At 35.7% G+C, this 26,752-nt stretch overlaps 4 protein-coding genes across 4 annotated transcripts in view; 2 read left to right on the top strand and 2 right to left on the bottom strand.

Moving 5' to 3' along the window:
- Positions 1-2,901, top strand: part of LOC123560993 (uncharacterized) — a 164,841-nt gene extending 161,940 nt beyond the window's left edge. Inside the window, exon 57 of the mRNA XM_053552200.1 lies at positions 236-2,901. Coding sequence (XP_053408175.1) covers positions 236-280 — 45 coding nt within the window. The 3' untranslated portion in view covers positions 281-2,901. The remainder of the gene's footprint in view (positions 1-235) is intronic.
- On the bottom strand, positions 1,667-13,411 carry LOC123559955 (uncharacterized). Its single transcript, XM_053552201.1, has 12 exons — positions 13,369-13,411; positions 12,193-12,365; positions 11,619-11,730; positions 10,832-11,033; positions 10,299-10,392; positions 9,775-10,013; positions 8,507-8,648; positions 7,789-8,015; positions 6,002-6,101; positions 4,926-5,152; positions 3,138-3,237; positions 1,667-1,981 (listed from the first exon to the last, which is right to left on the bottom strand). The coding sequence occupies exons 3-12, from the start codon at positions 11,704-11,706 to the stop codon at positions 1,805-1,807; spliced, it is 1,596 nt and encodes a 531-aa protein (XP_053408176.1). The 5' UTR covers positions 11,707-11,730; positions 12,193-12,365; positions 13,369-13,411; the 3' UTR covers positions 1,667-1,804.
- Positions 13,412-15,818: 2,407 nt separating this feature from the next.
- Positions 15,819-26,752, bottom strand: part of LOC128546283 (von Willebrand factor A domain-containing protein 7-like) — a 22,751-nt gene continuing 11,817 nt past the window's right edge. Inside the window, exons 5-9 of the mRNA XM_053516669.1 lie at positions 24,198-24,280; positions 21,058-21,264; positions 19,353-19,526; positions 16,638-16,778; positions 15,819-15,910 (exon numbers count right to left, since the gene is read on the bottom strand). Coding sequence (XP_053372644.1) covers positions 15,819-15,910; positions 16,638-16,778; positions 19,353-19,526; positions 21,058-21,264; positions 24,198-24,280 — 697 coding nt within the window. The remainder of the gene's footprint in view (positions 15,911-16,637; positions 16,779-19,352; positions 19,527-21,057; positions 21,265-24,197; positions 24,281-26,752) is intronic.
- LOC123559956 (uncharacterized) overlaps positions 21,148-26,752 on the top strand; it is a 23,186-nt gene continuing 17,581 nt past the window's right edge. The window contains exon 1 of the mRNA XM_045352135.2: positions 21,148-21,286. The gene's annotated coding sequence lies outside the window, so the exon portion shown is untranslated. The remainder of the gene's footprint in view (positions 21,287-26,752) is intronic.

Raw genomic sequence — 26,752 nt, 5'->3', positions numbered from 1 at the left:
CAGCAGGCAAATAACGCATTGACGACATCCATTTACTAATGGGTCTAACATTAAATAAACTGAGATTTAGGACCAGTCTGATAATACTGTCTTTCCACTGGCCAGTTTCAGGTTCGAGACCAAAATCAACCAGTCAGATATTTGAGATTATAGACTGGTTTCAAAACGCATTTTAATAACATTGGACCATTCTAGCTTACTATGATTTTTACTTTTGAACTTGGTCTATTTTCAGGTTACAATTATAAAGGATTGTGAATGCGAGGAGTTGCTGCCCTAGGTGGAGTTGTGTAAAATCTGTGACAATTTACCTAATAGACTTCTGTTTCCTTAGTTCGTCTTCTGCAAATTTCTTGAATGACAATCGGAAATGTTCGTATGATTTCGCACTATTGTTGTGCAATTCGGCATTCTTCGCATATAAATGTAGCTGAATGGAAACAACGCTTTCCGTAAAAAAACGGAAACTGTCGAAGTTGCCTACGGTGAATACGTAAATTTCCGATTGTAATTACGGATCCACTACCTTAAAACATTTAGTAGCTTGGTTTTTGTGGCAATAGTTAAAATATATGGTTTAGGAAATTTCAGTTCATATTTAATTCGCATTTTTGCTCATTCTGATATCTTTATCATGCATTCAAATAGTTTAAATTTATGTAATATGCTTATGTAATACGTTGTAGCTTACATTACATTCACAGTAATAGATGCCATATGATAAAAATACTTTAGTAAAAACAAAAGATGTTTAAAGGGTAAAATGGCAGTTTTCCAGAAGCGGTATCAAACTCGATACCTGACACATTTATAAATGTACAACATAGACGTTGAATCTCCTAGCTCCTTTATATTTAACGATTGATAAATATACCTTTTGGCTTGGCACAATTTGCCAGTTTCATGAAATATTAACTGTTAATTGTCAAATATACTGCCATCTTGAACATCCAGTGAATATAAGTTAACATAAATGCCTATCTCGTAAAAGAAATCGTGCTTTTAGTTTCGATAACTATATGGTTCTATCTTGTATGTTTAAAAGCTTTATAAAAACTACTTGTTATAAAAAGTATGGAGATCAGAGAACATTGATGTCATTTCCGATGTAACGCAATTTTAGAAAAGTAATACATTTGCATTCAGATCCAACACTTTCAAGCTGAAAGTATTTTATAGTCATAAAGAGGAATTTAAATTATTAATATAGGTCGTATAGATGTATAAAACAGGAGGACTTTTAAATCATATATAATCAAGTTTTAGCTACAAAACATATTGCTTACAATAGTATAGTCGCTTCTAAAAAAAATTAATTAAGCTTGGATAATAAATGAGCCGCACCATGAGAAAACCAACGTAGTATGGTCAGGATCCATGCTATTCGCTTTCAAAGTCTATTGCAATTAGAGAAACCGTTAGCGAACAGCATGGATCCTGGCCAGACTGCGCGGATGCGCAGACTTGTCTGGATCCATGCTGGTCGCAAAGCCACTATGTTGGTTTTCTCATGACGCGGCTCAAATAATGTACGTACAACTTTTTCAACAAACACATGACGCATCGATAGTTAAAAAAAACAACAGTTGTCATATTTTATTTTTCAGTATCAATGTTTCAACTATTGTAGATTCACATAGCATCATTCTATTTGTTTTCTTTAAGATGTGTTTCACTTCTTGGTTTATCTATCGTCCGAATCTAAACATTAATTATCAGTGTTGTAGCGTATTCTTTACCATCAGTTTTATAATCACAAAGTTATATCATATGTCAACAAAAGTCATTCCAGTTGCAACAATTTCTAACTGGCTGGCGTAACTGCATTTGCGTCTTGACCAACTTTGCCAGCAGTCGCCCTCGTTTTCAAATAATACACCAATCCGACTACCGCTCCAGTAACGGCAATTCCACCGGCTGCCCCGCCTGCTATTATACCAATGGGTGGCGGGTCACTTCCGCTCTGATCTAAGCTCGTTTTCTATAAATAGATGAGTAATAGAGATGATTCATTTCAATTCAGTACAAATTTTCACTAATTATAGAAGAGCAATGGTGCCCGTGGTAAACACAATTTCGATGTTTTATATATGTAAAAAGCATTTTCACGGAAATGTACGCTAGTTCTATATAGATTTATTTAGTTAAGACTGAGAGACCGTAGAAGATTATGTGTAAATTCGTGTGTGTATTCTATTCAATTCAATTAGCAAAGGATTTGAAGATATTTATCTAGCAATGAATAATGCATTTATATAAGGGAAAAAATGATTTTTCTAACGTACGGAACTTCAGAATGGGTAAAGTTGGTTAAAACCACTGAAAATTTATTAAAGAAAATGTGATTGTTTTACATGTAAGACCGATGTATATTTCATTCGGAAATAAATGATTTTATGATTTTAATATTCAATCGTGTGTTAAGTTGTTGAAAATTACAAAAGGTGGGCTGGATTCGTACAACACAATGCTTTCAAGATTACGTGTTCGGTACACCAAGATGCGCTACAATGCTGTGTAACGAATTTATGCGCGCGCAACCAGCGCGAATGAACGAGTATAAATCGGCTGAAATCGGCGTACCGAGTGAAATCGGTATACGAGATCGAGCCCACCTAAGCATATTTTCTATATATAAGCTGCATTGTTGAAATAAAATCATACCTCAACCTATAAAGTATTATGTTGTCTCACCGTTGACATTAACTTACAGTAAATACATGTAGATGTTAGAGGATCATTTCATGGTTAAATTAACTGCAGTGCAGCTGTTGGTGTTATTTGTTAAGTTTGGAAAACTATTTACTGTTTCTCTTGCTGATGTTGTCAAGATGTACTTCATATATTCCTTATGAGCTTTCAATTCATTACGTATATCAAATAAAACACTGTGGGAAAGGATAGTTTAGTTTATTTATATTAACCCTTACCCCGCTAAATTTCTAAAATGGACTGCCCGTCATTCAATTTGGGCAATACCATTTGTTATTCGAAGGGGTGTTCATTGAAAATGTACTAACTGAATAGCGAACAGTACAAATCATGATCAGCCTACACGGATGTGCAGGCAGATCTTGGTCTGTACTAGTCGCAAAGACTGAATTACTTGCCGCCAGCAGGCTAAAGGTTAAATTTACCGGTGTGTCCGTGACTACAGCAATTTTAGCATGGCACTGCCCTGTGTGACCCGCAATATCTACCACGTTTATATATACATCCGGATGACAACAGTCCGTGCTGAAAAAAATACAAAAGATTGTATTAAAACACAGCAGTTGTATGGGTGTTTCTGGTATAGTCATATAAAATCTTTTGATTATCCTTACTCCCTTCCCAACACATCCGCCAGCCATACACACACGAAACGTAGTACTATGTTTTACCTCATTAATTCATAAATGAGCCGCGCCATGAGAAAACCAACACAGTGACTTTGCGACCAGCATGGATCCAAACCAGCCTGCGCATCCGCGCATTCTGGTCAGGATCCATGCTGTTCGCTAACAGTTTTTCTAATTCCAATAGGCTTTGAAAGCGAACAGCATGGATCCTGACCAGACTTCGCGGATGCGCAGGCTTGTCTGGATCCATGCTGGTCGCAAAGCCACTATGTTGGTTTTCTCTTGGCGCGGCTCAAATGTCTTCAGAATGTCAAGTGTAATAAATTTGCACCTTTAAAATTACTTACTGAATTGCGTGTCTTTCATTAGTCGACTCCTGACTTCGGACAAATAGTTCTGACGGAAATACATTCAGTAATTGTAAATTTTTTCAATCCAACCCCTACCCCTCCTATCCACTCCACGCCTCCCTAGCTCACTCCCCAAGCTTGACTAACAAATTAGCGAAAACACGGATAAAATGACGAATTACTGTGTGTATATAATACATATGGCTTCACCAACATAATGCAGCCACTCTCTCAATATCCACATTAAAACACATGGCCAAACATATCAAAACAAAATCTTGTTACTTTTGAAAAAAAAAATCGAGCTCTTGCAGGCTTTTTTCTTAATACATAAAGAAACAGTTCTTTAAATAAAGGTGTCTACCCATGCATTGCATATAGGAAACAAAGTGTGGAAGCCAATGTTAACAGACTCAATCAAACCAAGGTTGCTGTTATTTTGCTTGGTTGCCTATTATGCTTCTAAAGGATCTTCTTCTTCTTACAGACTTTATTATACACAGATAAATGTATGGAACAATATCATTTTGGGGCCGTGTAGACTGTTTGTATAATAATTAAACAGACCTTGCTTAACGAAAAATCTTTCAACCTTACACCTGTTATATGAGCCGCGCCATGAGAAAACCAACATAGTGTCTTTGCGACCAGCATGGATCCAGACCAGCCTGCGCATCCGTGCAGTCTGGTCAGGATCCATACTGTTCGCTTTCAAAGCCTATTGCAATTAGAAAAACCGTTAGCGAACAACATGGATCCTGACCAGACTGCGCGGATCCATGTCGTCACGTTAAGTTAGGATGACGTCAATGTTTTTGTTGCGACCAAGAAAAAGCGCTACTATATTCTATAGCAAAATCGTGGTTTAACTAAATTTATTACTAGTTATACACTAAAAATTATTCAGCGGACGTATAACCTCTTTCCGTTTATTAATAACGTTAAAACACGTTTTTTTCTATAAATTATTCTTAACTAAGCTTGGTAGATCTACTGATCATTCCTATTAAATGTCAATCAAATCCCAGAATAAGAATAATGCACTAATGACAATCTATTTTGGTGAAATCTACGCAGCCAACCTGACTAACTACTTAACTCATCAACATGACTTGGGATCTTTAAATACAAACAAATGAAATATTTAGAACAAAAGTATGTCCTCTTACTGTCTTTTTTCAGTAAGATAAGTGCAGCTAGAATCAATATGTTATAAAACTATAGTAAATCATACCTTAACATGACTGTGTTATTAAGTTTGGTGAGGTTTGCGTGTCTCCCCGCATTTACCGCGGCTACTTGAATACGCCCAAAGCCTTCATCGCCAAGTTCTGCTTCAGTGGACCAGAATTCATTCTCACAGGCTTTACCTGTACCCGAGGAACTTCCGTTACACGTGTCGATAATGTTTGTAATGTTACATGTTATAGATGTGATGTTGGCATTTGTCTGAACTGGTTTCTGAAATGAAACAGCACAGAAAAATATAGACCCAAAAGAAAGACATTTAACAACAAAAACCTTTTTTGAGCCATTTATTATTATTTCTTATACATAAAATGGAAACAAGAGACAAATTATGTATATCAATTCAAACCCCTGTGTACGAGTACCAACATGGAGCCAGAAGCACTGTACGTGTTACACTAATATGCGAATAACTATCTGTCTGAATCAAAGAGTTATATACCACTCGAATTTATGCGCGCGCAACCAGCGCAATGAGTATAAATCGGCTGAAATCGGCGACCGAGTGAAATCGGTATACGAGATCGAGCCCATCTAAGCACATTTTCTATATATAAGCTGCATTGTTGAAATAAAATCATACCTCAACCTATAAAGTATTATATTGTCTCACTGTTGACATTAACTTACAGTAAATACATATAGATGTTAGAGGATCATTTCATAGTTAAATTAACTGCAGTGCAGCTGTTGGTGTTATTTGTTAAGTTTGGAAAAATATTTACTGTTTCTCTTGCTGATGTTGTCAAGATGTACTTCATATATTCCTTATGAGCTTTCAATTCATTACGTATATCAAATAAAACACTGTGGGAAAGGATAGTTTAGTTTATTTATATTAACCCTTACCCCGCTAAATTTCTAAAATGGACTGTCCGTCATTCAATTTGAGCAATACCATTTGTTATTCGAAGGGGTGTTCGCTGAAAATGTACTAACTGAATAGCGAACGGTACAAACCATAATCAGCCTACACGGATGTGCAGGCAGATTTTGGTCTGTACTAGTCGCAAAGGCAGAATGACTTGCCGCCAGCAGGCTAAAGCCAAAGGTTAAATTTACCGGTCTATCCGTGACTACAGCAATTTTAGCATGGCACTGCCCTGTATGACCCGCAATATCTACCACGTTTATATATACATCCGGATGACAACAGTCCGTGCTGAAAAAAATACAAAAGATTGTATTAAAACACAGCAGTTGTATGGGTGTTTCTGGTATAGTCATATAAAATCGTTTGATTATCCTTACTCCCTTCCCAACACATCCGCCAGCCATAAACACACGAAACGTAGTACTATGTTTTACCTCATTAATTCATAAATGAGCCGCGACATGAGAAAACCAACATAGTGGCTTTGCGACCAGCATGGATCCAAACCAGCCTGCGCATCCGCGCAATCTGGTCAGGATCCATGCTGTTCGCTAACAGTTTCTCTAATTCCAATAGGCTTTGAAAGCGAACAGCATGGATCCTGACCAGACTGCGCGGATGCGCAGGCTGGTCTGGATCCATGCTGGCCGCAAACCACTATGTTGGTTTTCTCTTGGCGCGGCTCAAATGTCTTCAGAATGTCAAGTGTAATAAGTTTGCACCTTTAAAAATACTTACCGAATTGCGTGTCCTTCATTAGTTAACTCCTGACTTCGGACAAATAGTTCTGACGGAAATACATTCAGTAATTGCATATTTTTTCAATCCAACCCCAACCCCTCCTATCCACTCCACGCCTCCCCAGCTCACTCCCCAAGCTTGACTAACAAATTAGCGAAAACACGGATAAATTGACGAATTACTGTGTGTATATAAAACATAAGGCGTCACGAACATAATGTAGCCACTCTCTCAATATCCACATTAAAACACATGGCCAAACATAATCAAATAAAATCTTGTTACTTTTGCAAAACCTTTTCGAGCTCTTGCAGGCTTTTTTCCTAATACAAAAAGAAACAGTCCTTCAAATAATGATGTCTACCCATGCGTTGCGTATAGGAAACAAAGTGTGGAAGCCAATGTTAACAGACTCAATCAAACCAAGGTTGCTGTTATTTTGCTTGGTTGCATATTATGCTTCCAAATGATCTTCTTCTTACAGACTTTCAACCTTACACCTGTTATATGAGCCGCGCCATGAGTAAAAACCAACATAGTGTCTTTGCGACCAGCATGGATCCAGACCAGCCTGCGCATCCGTGCAGTCTGGTCAGAATCCATACTGTTCGCTTTCAAAGCCTATTGCAATTAGAAAAACCGTTAGCGAACAACATGGATCCTGACCAGACTGCCCGGATCCATGCTGGTCTCAAAGCGACTATGTCGGTTTTCTTATGGCGCGGCTCATATATGCGGAATTCTGATAGATCTATGCTTGTTTCTATTAAAACACGCTTTCGCTGAAGGTCGTCACGTTAAGTTGCGATGATGTCAATGTTTTTGTTGCGACCAAGAAAAAGCGCTACTATATTCTATAGCAAAATCGTGGTTTACCTAAATTTATTACTAGTAATACACTAACAATTATTCAGCGGACGTATAACCTCTTTCCGTTTATGAATAACGTTAAAACACGTGATTTTCTATAAATTATTCTTAACTAAGCTTGGTAGATCTATTGATCATTCCTAATAAATGTCAATCAAATCCCAGCATAAGAATAATGCACTAATGACAATCTATTTTGGTGAACATCCAACTTGACTAACTACTTAACTCATCAACATGACTTGGGATCTTTAAATACAAACAAATGAAATATTTAGAACAAAAGTATGTCCTCTAACTGTCTTTTTTGAGTAAGATAAGTGCAGCTAGAATCAATATGTAATAAAACTAGAGCATAGCATACCTTAACATGACTGTGTTATTAAGTTTGGTGAGGTTTGCGTGTCTCCCCGCATTTACCGCGGCAACTTGAATACGCCCAAAGCCTTCATCGCCAAGTTCTGCTTCAGTGGACCAGAATTCATTCTCACAGGCTTTACCTGTACCCGAGGAACTTCCGTTACATGTGTCGATAATGTTTGTAATGTTACATGTTATAGATGTGATGTTGGCATTTGTCTGAACTGGTTTCTGAAATAAAACAGCTAAGAGAAATATAGACCAAAAAGAAAGACATTTAACAACAAAAACCTTTTTTTGAGCCATTTATTATTATTTCTTATACATAAAATGGAAACAAGAGACAAGTTATGTATATCAATTCAAACCCCCTGTGTACGAGTACCAACATGGAGCCAGAAGCAATGTACGTGTTACACTAATATGCGAATATTACTATCTGTCTGAATCAAAGAGTTACATACAACTCACAAACTGTCCGACATTTTTCATAAACATACATGAATGAATGTGTTTACCGTACAAAATTGTACAGACTATGAAATAAAATTGCATGTAATCGGCATGTACAAGTATGCTGAAAATAGTGATGCGACATAAATATTGCACTGCGTGTACTTTAATTTTAAAAATGTAATTTGCAAAAAAGCTAAGGTTTGTCCACAGATAAATTGAAGGAAGAAATCCTATCAAATTGACATGATATTGTCTCGATCACTTACCGTTTTGCCAGAACTTACAGGACTAATACAGAGGTTTGGATCAGGGGCAACAAAACCAGGTGTAATAACAACATCGCAAAGTCCAACATTACCAGCTAGATCAACCACTGTAATCTTTGCCTTTTGGTGACAACAGTCGGCGCTGTAACAGGAAATAGGGTTAAACATTGTAATTACTGCAATACTGTCACAGATGGTTGTTCTTACAATTTTTATTAACTACATGTATCATAAGAGCAATCTTTAAGTGCCGTGTAGCGGCTGTAAAAAACATTTCTCCCCGTATTTGGATTCAGTGTTGTTATATTTTCTGGTCCTTTGGTATCATGGTGTCCACACAATGTGCATGGGTAATAGAGTAGCGCTTAAGCCGGTGCTAGGGGGCGTGAGGGATGTTGAACTAGTCTCTTGAACAGACACGGTCAAACCGATTCTGCTATTATTGCTTGGTTGCATTCTATGCCTCCAAAGGATCTTCTTACAGATTTGTTTATCAATGACGACAATATATACAAATATTTCTTAAAATTTCAAACAAGCCTAAATTCGAACGATGTTAAACGTTAGAGTGGATTCATTTATATGTCTCAAGCATTACAAATAGAATAATAATAAAAACACAAAGGTCAACACCTTCACAAAACATGTGCTGTCTAAAATGAAGATATGTGAGACATACCTAGAAAATACCATGAATGTTCAGATGTCACTGACTGCACTAAATTTTACACCAACAGCCTATACACCACATTCAACAAGAACACTAATACACGCCCGGAGCAATGTGTTTATCAAATCTGAGAAGCACAGGGGTATCGATAATCAGGGGTATCAAGATATTGAATAGAAACAGTTTTTGTACTAACAGTTCCTGTGACCTTGACCTTTAACTCATACCATGCCCCAAAAGCAATAGGGACATTACTTCCCACGAGCAATGTTTATATCAAGTTAAAGGCTCGTAGAGGAAAACATGCTCAATTTATTCAGCGGAAATTAAACTGCTAACAGACGTACAGACAGACAGACGGCTTGTGCCATCACATAATACTTCGGGTGTATTAAGATACCAGAAAAGCCAATTTCTCAATAAGACATTAGACAAGTGGTACCTTGTATTCAGAAAATCTTGGCAAAGCAAACACCCTGAATAAAAAAATCAATTCTATCTTCCCAAATAACTCTTGCATTTTGATCATCCCCTTGCCATCTAGAAGATAACTGTTTCTCATATATACAAATTAGACGTATAATTTGCATTTAAATACCTAAGGGTAGTATGAATCACGCCATTCGATAACTTGTGTCCAACACTAAATGAGTCGTTGGTGAACGTTGAGTTCGGTCCAGCTCCCGAGGAGAACACGGACAGCAGACCGTCGCCATTATCGCCCACAATGGCTTTCATTTCCCACGTTTGTCTCGAACACTGGCAAATATCAGCTCCAAAATCACATTTACCTTTAATACTGGTGACGTTACATATTGGCGCTGTTTTGTCAATAACCTAAAAACATACAATGCAGAGTAACATCTCATGTGCCGGTCTAACCTAACCACGCTTTATGTCCAGACTCGGCCAGGCACATGCGTAATATAAACATCCATCCACAAGACAGTTGGAAGACTCGAGAACAAATAATCACTAATATACCGATAATTCTAAAATTGTTGTTGACTTACACTAGTCTAGGTACAGAGATGTAATACAAAAGTCTCTGATAATCGACACGGAAAATTTTTAAAAAGTCTACAAGGTAAATACAACTACGATACTTATTTCAGTTGTTACCCTGATAATTTTCTCTTCGACTGTAATTCTTTGCACGTTATATTGAACCTTGTTGTTTGCGCTGCCAGTCGCTTTTGCCGAGATGGTTACCGTCCTGAAATTAGAACTAACATGTTACATAGTCAATGAAACTTTAAGCCGTCTGAATTCTGGACCATTATAAAGATTCGATGCAAAATTTTCAAAATTTACTATGATCACTATTGCTTTAAGATTTTCCTACTTAACAGGCATGACATCACCTTTAATATATTTGCGCACGATTGGAACAAAGAAAATGTGAGCCGCGCCATGAGAAAACCAACATAGTGGCTTTGCGACCAGCATGGATCCAGACCAGCCTGCGCATCCGCGCAGTCTGGTCAGGATCCATGCTGTTCGCTTTCAAAGCCTATTGCAATTAGAGAAACCGTTAGCGAACAGCATGGATCCTGACCAGACTGTGCGAATGCGCAGGCTGGTCAGGATCCATGCTGGTCGCAAAGCCACTATGTTGGTTTTCTCATGGCGCGGCTCATTAATGTTGTATTTACGTTGTTTCTCCTTTGATTGGTCCTGCTTTTAAAACAAACGACCCTCGTTTTGTCCCGTTGCTAGGGACAGGGTATGTGTTACTTGTCGGTGACTGAGCAAATCCCTTATCGTCTGTAATTGAAACTTTTATAGTTGCCGTTCCTGCCCCGACGTTCTTCACACGGTATGGTAAAGTTATCGACTGATTGATGTATAATGTACCTTTGGACAAAAATACATAACATTTTTATAAAATTATAATATGTTATATATGTTTGTATTAAGTCGATTATAAGTATAAACTCGTTACTGTATTATATAATAGCAAAATAAAACGTTTACAATTTAATATCTTAACAGCTCACGGTATTCAATTTTATGACCGCCCACATTTCCTGGTTTTCAGCAGTATTTAATATTTTATGACTTCTTTACATGCTGTCTTGTAATTGACACTTCAAAGACCGGACAAACGAATGAATATGAAACATAGCGACAATTGTAAATTCTGTTTGGAGACATCTTATCGCAACCTTGCAGTAAATAAAATCTGGAATGTAGATCCCTCGGAAGCACCGAGAACAAGGCAAATAGTGAAACATCTTCCTAATAGGCTGTTCTTGTATAAAACATATGCTGATGGGTTCTGAAGCATGCACAAATTAGGAGAAAAACACTTTTTTTCGCGAAGCAACATTCGATTACCAATTACTCTGTACTCTGCAGATGTTGTTTTAAAACAAAATAACGTGTGCAAACCCTACAATAAGGAACATTGATAAATAAAGTCTGTAGAATACAACGAACCAGAAGAGGGCAATACTTCCAGCTGGATCCCCAAAGCAGAAGTTATTTTAGGATCAAGACGTCGGAATGTGTTACCAGATGTATCCATTCCTTCCACAGCAACTTCAAATTCCTGAAATAGGAATAGATGGGAAGGGGTTTCAATGTGTTCTAATTATTTATTTGTTTTAAATTTTATTACGTACTTTTAGGACTGGTTTTTTGTAAATATGTTTCATGACAATATGCAGACGCGATGTTTCTGTGTATGTTTGAAGATGGGACATTTTTCTAAGAAAAATAAGCATTGAATAATAACACACAAAAATGGGTTTTCGTCCAAATATATTTCCGTATTGTATAGAATAGAAATATGTTAAATAACCTAGAAATACTTTGAAATGATGCCAAAAAATGCATGTCCGGTGACTTTGAGTAATTTTACCTACCTCCAAAACAGATTTCATACAATCCTGTGAGCGGTCCAATAGTACTTTTTAACGTGTAAGTTGAGGAATAGCTATGCTCCCTAATAATACAACCAGATTTGATTCCGCACAATGTAAAATTGATAACGAAATGCAGAACATAGTACCTTTGTTGGGATTACTATGTGTGTTTTAAACAAAGATCTTCCCCGCCTTCCACCAACGTTCTGTAGTGAGCTGTTATAAACAATGTTTCCATTCCTGTCTACCAGCAACAATCGGTCAACTGATCCTATTTTGTCCACAAGCGGTACTGACACTTGGACTGTCGTATTTTCTCCTTAAAATAAATAGTATTTATCTATCCAATGTTATAAATGAAGCAGGAGAACAAGTCGAAAATTTAAAATGAGTCTGTCCTTTTCCAATTCACTTTCTAAGATGACAAAATAGAATCATAGATGCAAACGCTCGTCTGAAAGTGCTTGACATGCGTAATAAACATGAAAAGGTTATTGTATTTGAGCTATTTATTACCGCAATGACGATAAACACATAGAGTCAAAGCTATAACTCTTTCAATATTCAAGAAAGTGTCGTAAAACAAATACTTTAATTCAACCTATACTAATTTTGTAGGTACAAAAAGGGACATAATTCCGACATATTGCACAGGAGACCTATGTTTTTTTTTACCTACTTACATAACTAATGATGATAAATAAGTGAATAAAGTGACAAAGCTATTCAAGAAAAGTGGACCTTAATTTTATCAAAAAAAAAAACAAACAAAAAAAAAACAACACTAGTTTTCTAAGTGCAAAGCGAGACATAACTCTGACAAATTTCATGTGAGAGGATTATGGTTCGTCAACTACTTATATATTAATGATAATCAAGTGTACAGGGTTTGGAAGCTACAGTTGCAAAAGTTCCTTTTTAGAAATCAATCAAGGAAGTCGCAAAACATGGTAGATAGCATTTATCTAATACGAGAAGGGGCACCATGGGACATTTGGCAGGGAGAGGGACATGCCATACACATGTAGGATAAATCATAACACCAGTACCGCACACAGGGCAGAATATAAATTTGTTTTTTTTTTTTGCGTAAGATAGTGGTTTTATCTTTACTCCAAGATTACACATGTAATAAGACTGAGTTTTGGGCGCAGTCTAAAATCTTCAGTTTCAGTCTGGTTAAATTTCCGCACGATGCAATGTTAAATCTGGAAAACTATCCACTAGCGCAGAGGAATTCTCGGGCTGGTCTCCAAACTTGTTATTATCTCGGCGGTTATTTCAGACACATGGAATATTTTAAGTAGAATGATATCTCAAACCTGCAATTGGTCTCCCTATAAGTGGATAATCGCCGAATCCCCCAGGTCCGGCTGCATGAATGATCACGAGAATTTGAGGTCGGTGCCTTGCAGTAACACCACTCGCTCTAGGATGAAGCCTTCATCTCCAGATCCAGAGTAGTTTCTGTAAGATTTCAATGTTGAGATATACATGTTACAGTTAATCTAATCCCCAAACATTCGTTCAATTAAATCTCCAAACATTATAAGTCATGTACACATATTTGAAAGATACGAAAAAATGTTTACATTAAAAAATTTACGATTCAAATTTGGGTACGTAATCAAATCCTTAGAGTTTTTTCGAAAATCCATACTATAAAAAATCGAGCTAAATAACATTATATAATACGCTTTCGTAATCTCACCTATTAACTTGTATACAAAATTAAGAAGCCATTATGTATAAATATTCAGTCAAGAAGCTGAAAGATATTGAATAATTCTCGACAGCTTTGTTATCTGAAGCTAGACAAACACAGATTTCTTTTTTGTTTGATTGGTTTACCCCTTTTTCAACAGTATTCATTATGTAACGGCGGCAGTTAACCTATCCAGGTTTCTGGATTGTCACCAGTACAAACCTGTTCTCGCAAGTAACTGCAACTTCCCCACATGAATCGAGGTGAGACTAATGATTTCAGAACTAGATTTAGCGCATTTAAATGTATAAAACTGTTTAACTTCATTAAAACAGTCAGAGTTCGTATAATAATAAATAAGAGAATGGAAGCACTTAAATTACAGAATTATCGTAACTTGACAGAGTTTGGTTTACTACAGATAATTACTGAACGATTCTGAGTACCTGATATATATTTAAACAACAGCTAAATTACTGAAACGCTCCCAAGCACTGAATATATAATTAAACAGCATGAATTAGTGAACAACTCGCCTGAAAATATTTAAACAAGCTAATTACTGAACCTCCAACGCTGATATTATTAACAGCTATTAATGACGATCCAAGCACTGATATATATTAAACAGCATGAATTACTGAAGGATCAAGGCTGAATATTTTTATAACAGCTCTGAATTACTGAACGCTCCACGCCTGAATAATTATTTAATCAGCAGCTGATTACTGAACCGCTCCAGCACTATATATATTAACGCAGTTCGATTACTGACGATCCAAGCACTGATATATATTTAAACAACACTGAATTACTGAACGCTCCATGCACTGAATTATTAAACACGCTGAATTACTGAACGGTCCACAGCTTAATTATTTAAACAGCAGCTGAATTACTGAACGGATCCGAGCGCTAAAAATATAAAAACATTGAATTACCGTCCAACGCTGAATAGTAAAAATACGCTGAATTACTTGAACCGTCAAGCGCTGAACACCGCTGACTTACAGAGGTCCGAGTCATAAATTATCTAAAAAACTAACAACAAATGAATTACTGACATTCTAGAGCACTTGAATGTATTTCAACAACAGTTACTTACTAAACCGTCCTTTTTATTAAATGAATGATCTGACGCTTCGAGCACATTTACATTTAAACACATATATCCGACCCTTTCGGCATGAAGCATCTAACAATAGGTGCTATAATTCGTTTCTCACAGCTATTATGTTCCCATGAAGGATCAGGACAGAATTGTTTGAAATGCAAGTACAGTATATAATTATAAAAAGTTAAAAGTTTTCTGTCAATGAGTCAAATCTCTTCTTTTACTCGATAATATGAATTACGTTTCCTCGACGACTGTAAGATTGCAAACTAATGTCTTTTTCACTGATGACGTACAAGTTCATGCCACACAGATCTGAGGACCTTGAACTTTAATCGTGAATTTGAATGAGTTTAAATCTAAAAGGTTTTTAAACATCGTTATGCTTGAATCAATAGCTTAAACTTCAAACGTTATGGTGCTTGTGGAAACTGATTCTGCAAAAGTAAATTTTTTTATTTGCTTTCTTCTGAGTTTTAATAATATATTTGATAGAAATCGTGCATGTCAGTCTTTATTATTTTGTATTCTATGTTTTAAGTCCAATGATGCTTACATGAAGTTATCACAGACATTAGGTCAAACGATGCTTGATGCTACAGTCAAAGCATGTATACCCTGAGGCAAAGAAGTATAAAATACAATTAATTTTTATAGCTCTTTGCCTGAGGTCAAATATCTGATACAGTAAAGCATTATACCTGAGGTCAAATGTTCCCATGATCCGAAGGCAAACGACGTTCTGTGGAATATCTAAAACAAATCCACAGAGCTGGTTAAACGTGGTAGGTAGTCTTAGTATCGTTCACGAACTTTTTAGATTTGAGATAAAATACAATTATCTCTTCATAGATTGTTACCTCTAGATTCGATATTTTAATTATTTAAAAAATGGAGATAGCCCTAAGTTAATTTCCGATACATTTATTATACGGAACACAGCGGCGTTGATCTCATCTATGGTAGTTATACACAGTTTCCACCGGAATATCGGCAATCAAATGATAAATGTCAAGACCACCTAGTGCTCTTCTTTGCCGAGATCCTGCAACGTGACATTTTAAATGAAATCTGGAATCACATAGCCCCTTAATGAAATTTAAGCATGAGGCTACATGTGTACTTAGGTTATGTGCTGTTTGAAATTGTACATCGTTCAATTTCTTATAATTTCATATTTACGGTGTACGGAAACCGGCTTCGTTCTAGTGTAAAGGTAAGGTAAATTTTATCTACCGTCGCTTTATGAAACAATGTAGAGTTTTGAGCGACGAGTGTCGGAAAACAAACCAGCATAGCAAAACCTTCAAAAGTATTGTTTAGTATAGTTTTCTGTCATAAATGCTGATATGTCGACATATTGTTACTAAATAAATTTGATTAATTGCAATCGGGAGAAAATTGGAAACAGAAAGTGAAACGGGTCTGTTGTACAATTGTCTATATCCAATTTTCTTTATTTACATAAAATGAAAGCATACATAAAGAAGTTCTGTATCAGGTTTTAACAAATGAGCCACGCCATGAGAAAACCAACATAGTGCGTTTGTGACCAGCATGGATCCAGAGCAGCCTGCGCATCCGTGCAGTCTGAGGAGGATCCATGCTGTTCGCTTTCAAAGCCTATTGCAATTAGAGAAACCGTTACCGTACAGCATGAATCCTGACCAGACCTTACGTCTGGATCCATGCTGGTCGCAAATGCACTATGTTGGTTTTCCCATGGCGCGGCTCATATGTTTTTATATGGGTAGAAATAAAGAGACGTATACCTGAATTGACCGTTTCCAGAACTTGAATGTTATAAACGCGTATATTTCTGGTGTCACATTGCCATGGCCCATTTCGTTGAATTTTTGATGAACTGTCAATATATCTGACAACGATTATCGTGCCCTCATTGTGTACACAGGCTGAAATGAATATTTCATTCAAATTTTATGAGTACGTTTCGTGCTGGTTATGATGTAATGCAATTCTGAAGCGTCATATATTAAAGTCAGACTGGTTGCAATTGATTTATCATTATAGCTTATACATTTATCAATGCATTGAAAAGTAGAAAAAAACTATTCTAACACGACCAGCAAATAACCTACATACGGTTATTCTGCAATAAACCACTCGCGTGCAATGACGTCATCCGATCCAGGTGCGTAGCATGGTCGTAAAAAGTAGTTACCATTTATTCTAACACTGTTCAAGCGCGTATAACTACCTTTACGCAAATACGCAGCTGCGTAGTGAAAATCTGGCAATCATACACAATTAATTGGCTAGTGTCATGCAAAGGAGATGGCTTCATACACTATCATTGCTTACTTCATATTGTGTTTGAAGTACAGTAAACTCCGGTTTTAGCGAACTCATCGGGACAAGCAAGTGCGTTTTCGTTATAACCTGAGTTTGTAATAAAAATATAGCGAACCTGTTTCTTATAGACATTATTTGTATAGCAAACTGATTTATATGATTAGTTGATTTAACGTGCATTGCAATTCACCAATTGTCTTTGTAGTTTTATAACAGGTACAGTTTTGCAATTTATCTCATAATCCTACTATATTATTCTTATTTTGTAATAATCCTGACCATGTGAAATATTACAATCATACGCTGTCTAGGAGGAAATTTCTATAACAAAATTATAATACAGTGTTAACAATTAATAAAATGTTGGTTGAGAAATCGGGAAAAAAATACATTTTCAAGGCTAAAAGCTTTTGAATGACTTTTTGTATAACACTGCAGACGTAATTTGCCTCGCATAATATTTACTTTATCTTGAGCTGAGCGCGAAACTATTGTAACGGTATATAAATAAAAAATAAAATATAATAGCTTCACGCTCAGCCTTTGATATCATAGATGTTATAATTGTACTTAAGCGTATGAAATTATTAACTATTATTCCATAGAAAATATAATTCAATAGAAATCCATTCATTACACCTAGTTAAATCTTACGCTATTGACACCGGTACAAGTCATACGACATTACAGTATTTGACAACCAATGCACAGTGAGATAAATATGCTCTTTCTATATAATTGGTGATTCAATATTTTCAATGCGTATTACGTAACTAACTTATATGTATAATATTTCGAAAGACCTTAAACAACATTTTTAAAAATCATCAAAACAGGATTTCAGTGTAATACTTGGTTTTTGATGTCGTTTAGATAATATAATATCAATAATCCCGCGACGTTTAAATATTTGTTTTAAGATTCAATATTGTTGGTACGAAATCTGCCCAATGCTAATATTAAAACCTGAAATTTTCATAGTTTCGCACTTCGCCGTTGTGCTCTCGCGCTTCGTCTTTCACGCTTGTCTGTCATGGGAAGGCGATATCCGAAGCGCGAGATCAAAATGACAAAGCACGAAATGGAGTTTTTCTTCTTCTTTTTTCTTTTTTTATTCGAATTTCTTCCCTTCACCACCGTGATGTTTAGCTTCACCACCGTGATTTCGCGCTTCACGCTTCACAATACGCAAAGTGTTCACAGCGCGAAATTACGATGGCTTCACCATCGCTATCTCGCGCTTTACAGCTCGCCAGAGAAAGAGATGCATGAAACGCTAAGCGTAAGATCACGATGGCAAACTGCAAAATAATTTAAAAGGAGTAAGAAATATTTTGCAGAATACTGTTTTAGTTGAAGATTGAAGATAAGATAATAATACATTTTAACGAAGTTGACATCGATGACATCCGCCGAAACATTTTCCCTATGCAAGGCATCAGTTTCTTATTTGGTACATTTGTAACAATATCATGAAACTTAGCATGTCTTTGTTGACTAGTATTCAGTTTGGAGTTATGGCAAAATTCCTTTTAACAACTCTCGAACAACCATAATGATGTTTTGAAAGTGTGTTACCACCAACCATCTGTTTTGAATACTGCACACATATAACATGGATCAATGAACCACAAACTGCACGTGCAATATTACACGCATACCTAGTAAAATAATACATTTTATATAAAAGATTAAGAACGGATACGGTTTTTGTGCAATGTTTAGCTTCAAATACAAGCTAAAATGCACCATTTGCGGTTCTCAGGTGAAAAAAATCATGGGGATGATACCAAGACCCCTACGCATTACCTCTGCGTACTATGAAGAATGCCCTAGCTACGCGCCTGCTGTTGTTACTAGTATGTCGTGTTAGAATCGAAATAATAAGTTCCCAAGTGTGATTTATCGTAGAATAACCCGATTTTTTTGTTCTTATGCGAAACAATATATCACTCAGGCCTACGGCCTTCGTGATATATTTTTACGCGTAAGAACTCAAAACTCGGGTTATTCTACGATAAACCACGTTTGGGAACTTATTATTTTTTAAATATTCTTGCAACAGCCAAGCTACTTTTTCGTTTTTTTTCGGATGTAGGTTAATATTACAGTTTTCCTTTGAAATATAAATAATTTAGTAACATTAGAACTATTCGCGGACCCAAATGACTTACCATACTCCAGTGACGTTGTATCAAGCACGTGCATTTCTGAACTCTGTAGAGACTGCACAAGTTCATGTCGAACTGTTTCATTTTCTACATCAACAAAAACAGATGATGCTTCCAAATCCACAGTTAAGAGTTGATTAAAATTCTCATGTCCAAGCAGATGGTATAGACCATAAACTGCAATAAAACAATACTATATTTGATCCGCACCATGAGAAAACCGACATAATGCATTTGCGACCAGCATGGATCCAGACCAGCCTGCGCATCAACGCAGTCTAGCCAGGATGCATGCTGTTTGCTTATGGTTTCTCTAATTGCAATAGATTTTGAAAACGAACAGCATGGATCCTGACCAGACTGCGCCGATGCGCCGATGATCTGGATCCATGCTGGTCGCGAAGCCACTCATGATGTTAGTTTTCTCATGGTGCGGCTCATTTTTGTTTATCTATGTCTTAATACTTGCGTGTATTCTGTGCAAATATTTAACAGATAGAACCCCATCCAACTCTATTTCACGGTACGTGTCGAACTCCAGTAGATCTACAACCGTACTGGTAAAAGTAACTTGTAAAACGGGCATGTGCATTCAAAATATATTTTCTTAGTCATTGGCAGTCTCTCCACCTTCCGAAATTAAAACGATATTTATCGGGCTGAAACTTTCGCTATGATTGTAAAATTTCGTTTCCATCTGAAAGGAGCGATGCTTATCCAAAGAGCTATAAAAATAAGTATTTTTTAGTTCTTTGGCTTATCTTATTTTACTAGCGACATTTAATGCGGCCTGAACAGGTCACCGTAGTCTTAAGCATATTTTTAGTATGGTAGTCGCAACTTGACCTTGATGGCTGACCTTAGGCTGATTATTCATATCGACTATTTCATTGTAGAAATCAAGGGTGCTTAGGGTATCCGTGTATATTTATATGGAATTAATTTGTAAACAGTGCAGTATCAAAGTATATAAACTTTCATTTGATCCGTTAAAATTTTCGAATACACTAATTTATATTTACACAAATTTATATTTCCTTTTTCTCGTGCAGATCGTATTTTACGCGCACTCCTTTTCAATAATAGGTTGTGCCTCATTAAGTATTATAATGCAGAGGTCAACCATCGGGGTCAAGTTGCGTCCACTATAAATTAGTATACAGTGTACACTGACCGTGTAGTTGTTATCGTACAATACCATGTACTTTTTGTGACACTTGAAGAAAATTATACGCGTCCATACTCGACCTGTATCTACTGACCATTACTACTTCAATACCTTTTATTTTCTTTACATCATTCTTCATTACCATAAAAAATGTAGATAACCAAAAAAAAGAAAAGAAAAAAAAATCCATCTCACAGTCCTGTTTTGTCAAATTATTTTGTTAGATCGCTAACTTATAACATCGATTATTAAGTAAACTGTAGTTTTTATAAGCTTAAGCTTTCAATATAATCCTCCAGCCAATAACAAAATTATGTAAGATTGTAAAACTGTCATTTGCTTTGAGAGCGTTTATAATCTAAACAGGAATTATACAGGTTGTACTCTCCGTGTGGATAGCAAACGTGTTTATGTCACACAATTTCCGGGTTTTCATACAAAATTTATAAACGATTATCAATAAATTATGCATTCGCTGTCTTCAAATCGATTATACAAGCATGTAATAAACGGGTAAGCCTGTTTACACTGTACAAATACCTTGGTCAAACAAATAAAATCTAACGTGTTGTGTAGCTAACATGGACGCATTCTTGTGAAGAAAGTAGTGCGGGGAAAATTCTGGACATTCCGACTGCTTGTTTATTCCGCCGGGAACAGCTGTGTGACTACTACCACCGTCGTGAACGCCGCCGTGCCGACATTTTCCGTGTGACTGCACGGTACTATCGATTAGAGGATAATAGCCTGAAACAGTGAAAGGGAATAGGTGAGTACAATTTCGATCTCTCGTTGATTTCAGATTTTGAAACTGCATGTGTATGAAAAACCAATAGCTTCCTTCTATTCAACAGTCTGTGAAGCTGTATGTATTCCCACACGATTTAAGGTTCTTGTAAAGCCTTTCGAAACTACCCCTCGGGTGAATTTTTGTTTTATTTTTGTCTTAGTTTCTTTTCTCGACACATAGGCCTTAGTTTATCATATAAAAATATACCAAACTGTTATAAAAAAAGTAGAAGAAACTTTCAAAACAGGTATGTGCTTTTGGACTACACATTTTGGCCTATATCACATGCATGTTATTCGGTTGTTCATGTTCTATTTCGTAGAAAGTATCAAGCTTCTTTTTTTTAAAGTCTTTTATCATCACATTTATAGTTATTGTGTGTTTAACATATTTGTCCAGGTACTCCAGGAGTTGAAAGTGTTATAGACCATGTAAATTATTTTTCAAAAGGCCAAAATAGCAAAATGAAAGTGAAAGTAGAGCTGTCAAAATGACAAAAAATGCAGTTTTTCGTAAAAGCTAACATTTTTTCATTTCCCGAAGTACCTAGACATATGTAAAACAAAAGGAGCCTGAAATTCTATCCAAAAGCCACGGAGTCTGTATATGACCCCTCCCCCCCACCCCCCTCTTTTTATATATAAGTATGTTTTTGTATAGGTGTTAGAATTTCAGGCTCCTGTGGTAAAACACACAATAAAAGCAAATTTTGAGAAACCTTTAAATATGCTTGAAAAGGGAGTTTATTTACTACCAAATAGAATGTGGACAGTCGAAGTACATGTTTTGTAAGACAAAATACATAGTACGGAACAAGGTCATCGTTAAAGGAAGTATTTTCTACTTCTGAACAACTCCGTATATATATGTTATGAATATTATTGGTCCGTCAAGTATAATTTCCAAAACGAAAATTTACCCGAGTGTGGTCTAAAACGCTTTATATGATCCTTAAGCGCAAATCTGACTGAATTTATTTACCTTTGTAAATGGTCAAATCATGTATAATGATATTGGTCAATCCGATTTAGGACAGCCCGCGGCAACGGCTTTTGAGCAAAGTGGATGTTTATGTAAATTAAAAGACCAAAACAATCTTCGTTTCTTGAGTGGACACGGCCTTCAGGAGAAATATGTGTTATTTGCTGTCATTTAAACACGAAAGCGGGTATTGACATGTTTGTTCAATATTTAACTTATTTATGATAAGAATGTTTTCTATGATTTAACTTACTGATCTAATTTTTAACGCTAGATTACCAATATATATGGTAAACAATTTAGTCATCTCAGTTGTAAATTCCGCCTCTTGGGTGTCAACAACGTTGTTTTTTTTCTATGATACAATCTCGGGACCCAGTTGCTAATCCCGGATAATGCGGTTTAAAATTAGATTTAGATTTTATATTTTCAAATGTTCCAACTAGGTTTAACAAGGATCGAAAATAAATCATAGCCTTCATTGTGTTGACAATGTTTTTGTTTGGTTCCATCTAGGGCGTCCTTAGGCGTTTATTCCCCGAATGGAATTGAGTCTAGTCAGCTTGCCAATGCATTATTTTCGATTGCTCGCACAGAAAGCAAGGTAAAAGCAGCCGCCATAATATTCGAGAACCTTGGTCTTTTTCGTAGATTTAAAACAAAAAAACTGTCGTAATACCGACCGGACGAGACGGACCGGAATTAATGTAAAACTACCCGTGCCCTTATACTTTATTTAGATGGATTAATAGTATTGTAAGCCTGATTTATAAAGTTTTTTAATACATTTAAATCAACATTTTAAGCGGACGAAGCGGTGAATCCGGTACAATGGGAACGTTAGCTGCGATTTAAACCCAGTCTCGAGGCTATATTCTCGTTGCAATGATAACCACTTTAAATAAACTTAATGGTATACTAAATTAAAAATCATGTTTGAAAGTATGAACAATCATTTCATATTATCTATGTAAACATTAACATGTCTGTTTTTATAAACAGTACTGTTTGTTTGGCTTGATATAGTACACACCTATGGTAGTATATTTCTGCCAACCAAATGTATATATCCATTCGATTTTTTTTTTCGTAAAAATGTCGCTTATTTAGTTATTATCTGACAAGTGGCAAAAATGCGTGTTATCCACTTCAATATCCTAAAAGAACAAATCTGCCTGTTAGTGCCCGTTGCCGCATTCCACACTTCCATAAACTACATAATTATAAGTATCCATCTTGATTTTTATAAGTTAGTCAGTTAGGTCACGATTTCTAAAAATACAATGTCTAAAACTAGGTTATAACTTTAATGCCAAAAAGGACTTTAATAAGTTATATTTTACACATTTTGAATATAACGCAATATTTTTAGACAAATGTTTTCCTAAATTATCAGTTGAATACAAAAAAATGTATATGGTATTTCTTTCATCAACGCAATTTTATATGTGCATGGGTACATGTATCTTTAAAACCGGCATAAACATTACATTGAAAACATGTATAGTCCGTTTTATTTGACCTAAAGGTCTGACATATGCAAATAATGGTAATCTCAAAAAAGGAGCAAAATAGGAAGAGCGATATAATTGCTTCACTCCGTAATCTTCGGTAACAAACAACTAAAATTCAACGCTACATTTGTTACATGTACTACATACCATGCACAAAAATGTAGTGGACCGTCGCGAAACCACTCCCCGCCAGGTCAAATAAAATGCACTATATGTAAACGTAGTCGAGAACGCTCTTGATTTCTACAGTGTACGAAAAGCACCATTTAAAAACAAACTATATAAATCCCTATAATACACAACAATAAACACCCCCTCCCCCGCCCCCACCCCCAAATGTTCCAATGATAGACTCTCACCTTATTAACCAGAATGTCTGAATTTTCAAAATCTACCTTTTTGTTTTTGACCAAAGTATCCGCTTGTCAGAAATTTGTCCGTCAGTATATTATGTCTGCAAGAACGGTGCACTGCCTCCCTGAAATACACATTTCGTTTATTTATAGATCTTCAACCATGGCAGCCGGTTACTCCATCCAAACTTGTCAGGGTGTGTAGCTACCTTAATTTTCCAAAACATTAAACCAATATGTATTAAAGAACGGATACAAGGCAATTCATTGATGCAAGCATCAAAGACGCCGCCAAGTGTTGTGTCTGAAGTACATTTATTGCAATATGAGAAATCACCTAATCATTACTTTATTAGTCTGACTGGCTTCAAGTTATCAACATAAGCACTTAAAACAATATATGTTATAAACTGTTTAAAACATGAAGAATAAACATGATAGAAAAGTTTTACCATGCAATACAAATCCTCTACCTGCAATGACATTAACATTGCGAGTAGGTGGTTCCTTTACATACAAATTTAAAGTAATTATTTCACTAACTAAGGTCATCTCCTGTGAAAAGTTCTTATATGCAGGAGCGTGTGTATGAAGTTTCACAGAAATGCAGTTTGTTGGGAAATGAGGAAATGTTGAAATTATTTCAAAGTTGTGGTTCACAGTAACCATTATTTTTATTATCATGTAATGTAATGAGTGTTTTCTATTTACTGATGAAGTTTTATGGACCTTAGTCACCTACATTATAGATTTCAGAATGCAGATTATACACAGCAATTTACTGTTTCCCTTGACAAAAACAATCAAAAATTTTGTCCAAGAAAAGAATGATATAACATAAATAATCTCTATATTGCCCCTATTCACAAAGCATGAATCTTTCTTATATACTTTTGAATATCATAGAATTCATTTTTTTTTCGGACGAACGATAAACTTGAAGTCCTCGTTGAACTGTAAGGTTACTAGGAGTATGTCAGTGTCTAGTTCAAATCTAATATTACAAGAAATTTAGAAAGCATAATAACCCACTGCCAAAGTGTAGAAAATAATTCAAAGAAAATGTTTTATTTTTATTAATTTTATTTATTTTTTTGTCAGGAATGGACATATACAAAAACTATCTATTAAATTAAAAAGAAAAAAGAAAAAAAAGAAGCAAGTAACAAGATAAATAAAACCAGAGCAACTGACTAGTCATATAAGATCAATGAACATATAAATTCAACAAGGAATTCTATTTTAAAGTCACTGATGCTTTGATAAGTTATGGTCCCATGGCTTTTGATATTTCAATCTAACCACATTTAAAGAAGTATTAACTTGTCACTGACAAATTCAGTCAAGTGCTCTTTAGCCTATTGCACACCTTAGTTGACAGTGTATATCTGTTAACAATGAGTAGATCTATATGACACATAAGCAAAAAAAAAACAAACAAAAAAGAAAGAAAAAAGAAAAAAAACAATAAAAAACAAATAGAAATAGGAATTTGCAAAAGTGTGCGCATTCTGAAATTACATCACTGTACCTATCAACAAAGAAAATAAGACAAAAAGGTTAAAAATAAGTTAACAGCGGCACTTCCTTCGTTCATTTCAACATATCTATGCTTATTGATTCCTTTGTAAATACGTTTTTTTCCAAGAAATTTTTATGCAGGCAATTGTAATTTTCCATAATTTGTTTTTTAATATTCTCTTCGAAGTTGTAAAATACACGAACGCTCCCTTGTCCAGGCGATTCACGCTGTACAGTATGGTATATCTGCAGTGTGTTCTATTTATAGAAAATGAGATAGGTAAGTAGGTCATGCTAAGAATAGAAATAGAAAACTTGACTTACAGAGTAACCTCCCTTATCAATAAATCGGATCAACATTTTTGACGAAATTGTAAATAAAAAAAATATGTTCTGCTCTACAAATAAGGAGAGGAAAGACAGATAGCATTGTTTTAAATCACATAATAAGTTGCATTACATACATTTTTTATGTTTTCTTTTTGCCATTTTTTGTTTATTCACTAAAATGTATTGTGCAATATCGTTGATCCTTTTACAAACTATTCACTGTGTTCAGTTTATCACTCCGAAACTATTCATTACCATCTTTACAGGGTCCGAAATAAAAGTGTATCCCATATACTCGACACCGCCTTCAGGGCGGCGTCGAATAAAGTACACCGATGAGCTATTATCAGATACTGCGCCCGCGTGAAATTATTTCGTACGACATATAACCGTTCGAGCGTATAAAGACACGGTTTTGCTATAAATGATTTCGATTCTAATATATCTTTTATTGTAAAGTATGATAGAACTGGGTTTTTTTTGCGCATGTATGTCGCCAAAATGATAGGTCGTCACGCTTCTTTGTTTATACACGCCAGGGCCGGATATGGTAATACGTTTTGCGGAGTAGTTCCATTACGTCACAAATGATGGCGAATTATTCTGCACAACTAAAAGCAAACTCGTGTGTGTAAATTAATTATGTTATATTTCGTTTTTAAACATGTTTTAAGTAAAATATTTGATCAAATTTGATATAGGCCTACGTATATCGCTCTAAATGTCACGTCAGCGTGACGTCAACA

Source organism: Mercenaria mercenaria, chromosome 10 (assembly GCF_021730395.1).
Source record: "Mercenaria mercenaria strain notata chromosome 10, MADL_Memer_1, whole genome shotgun sequence".
NCBI classification, from domain to species: Eukaryota; Metazoa; Mollusca; class Bivalvia; order Venerida; family Veneridae; genus Mercenaria; species Mercenaria mercenaria.
The sequence above is the reverse complement of the archived record's forward strand: the minus strand, read 5'-3'. Positions and strand labels throughout refer to the sequence as shown.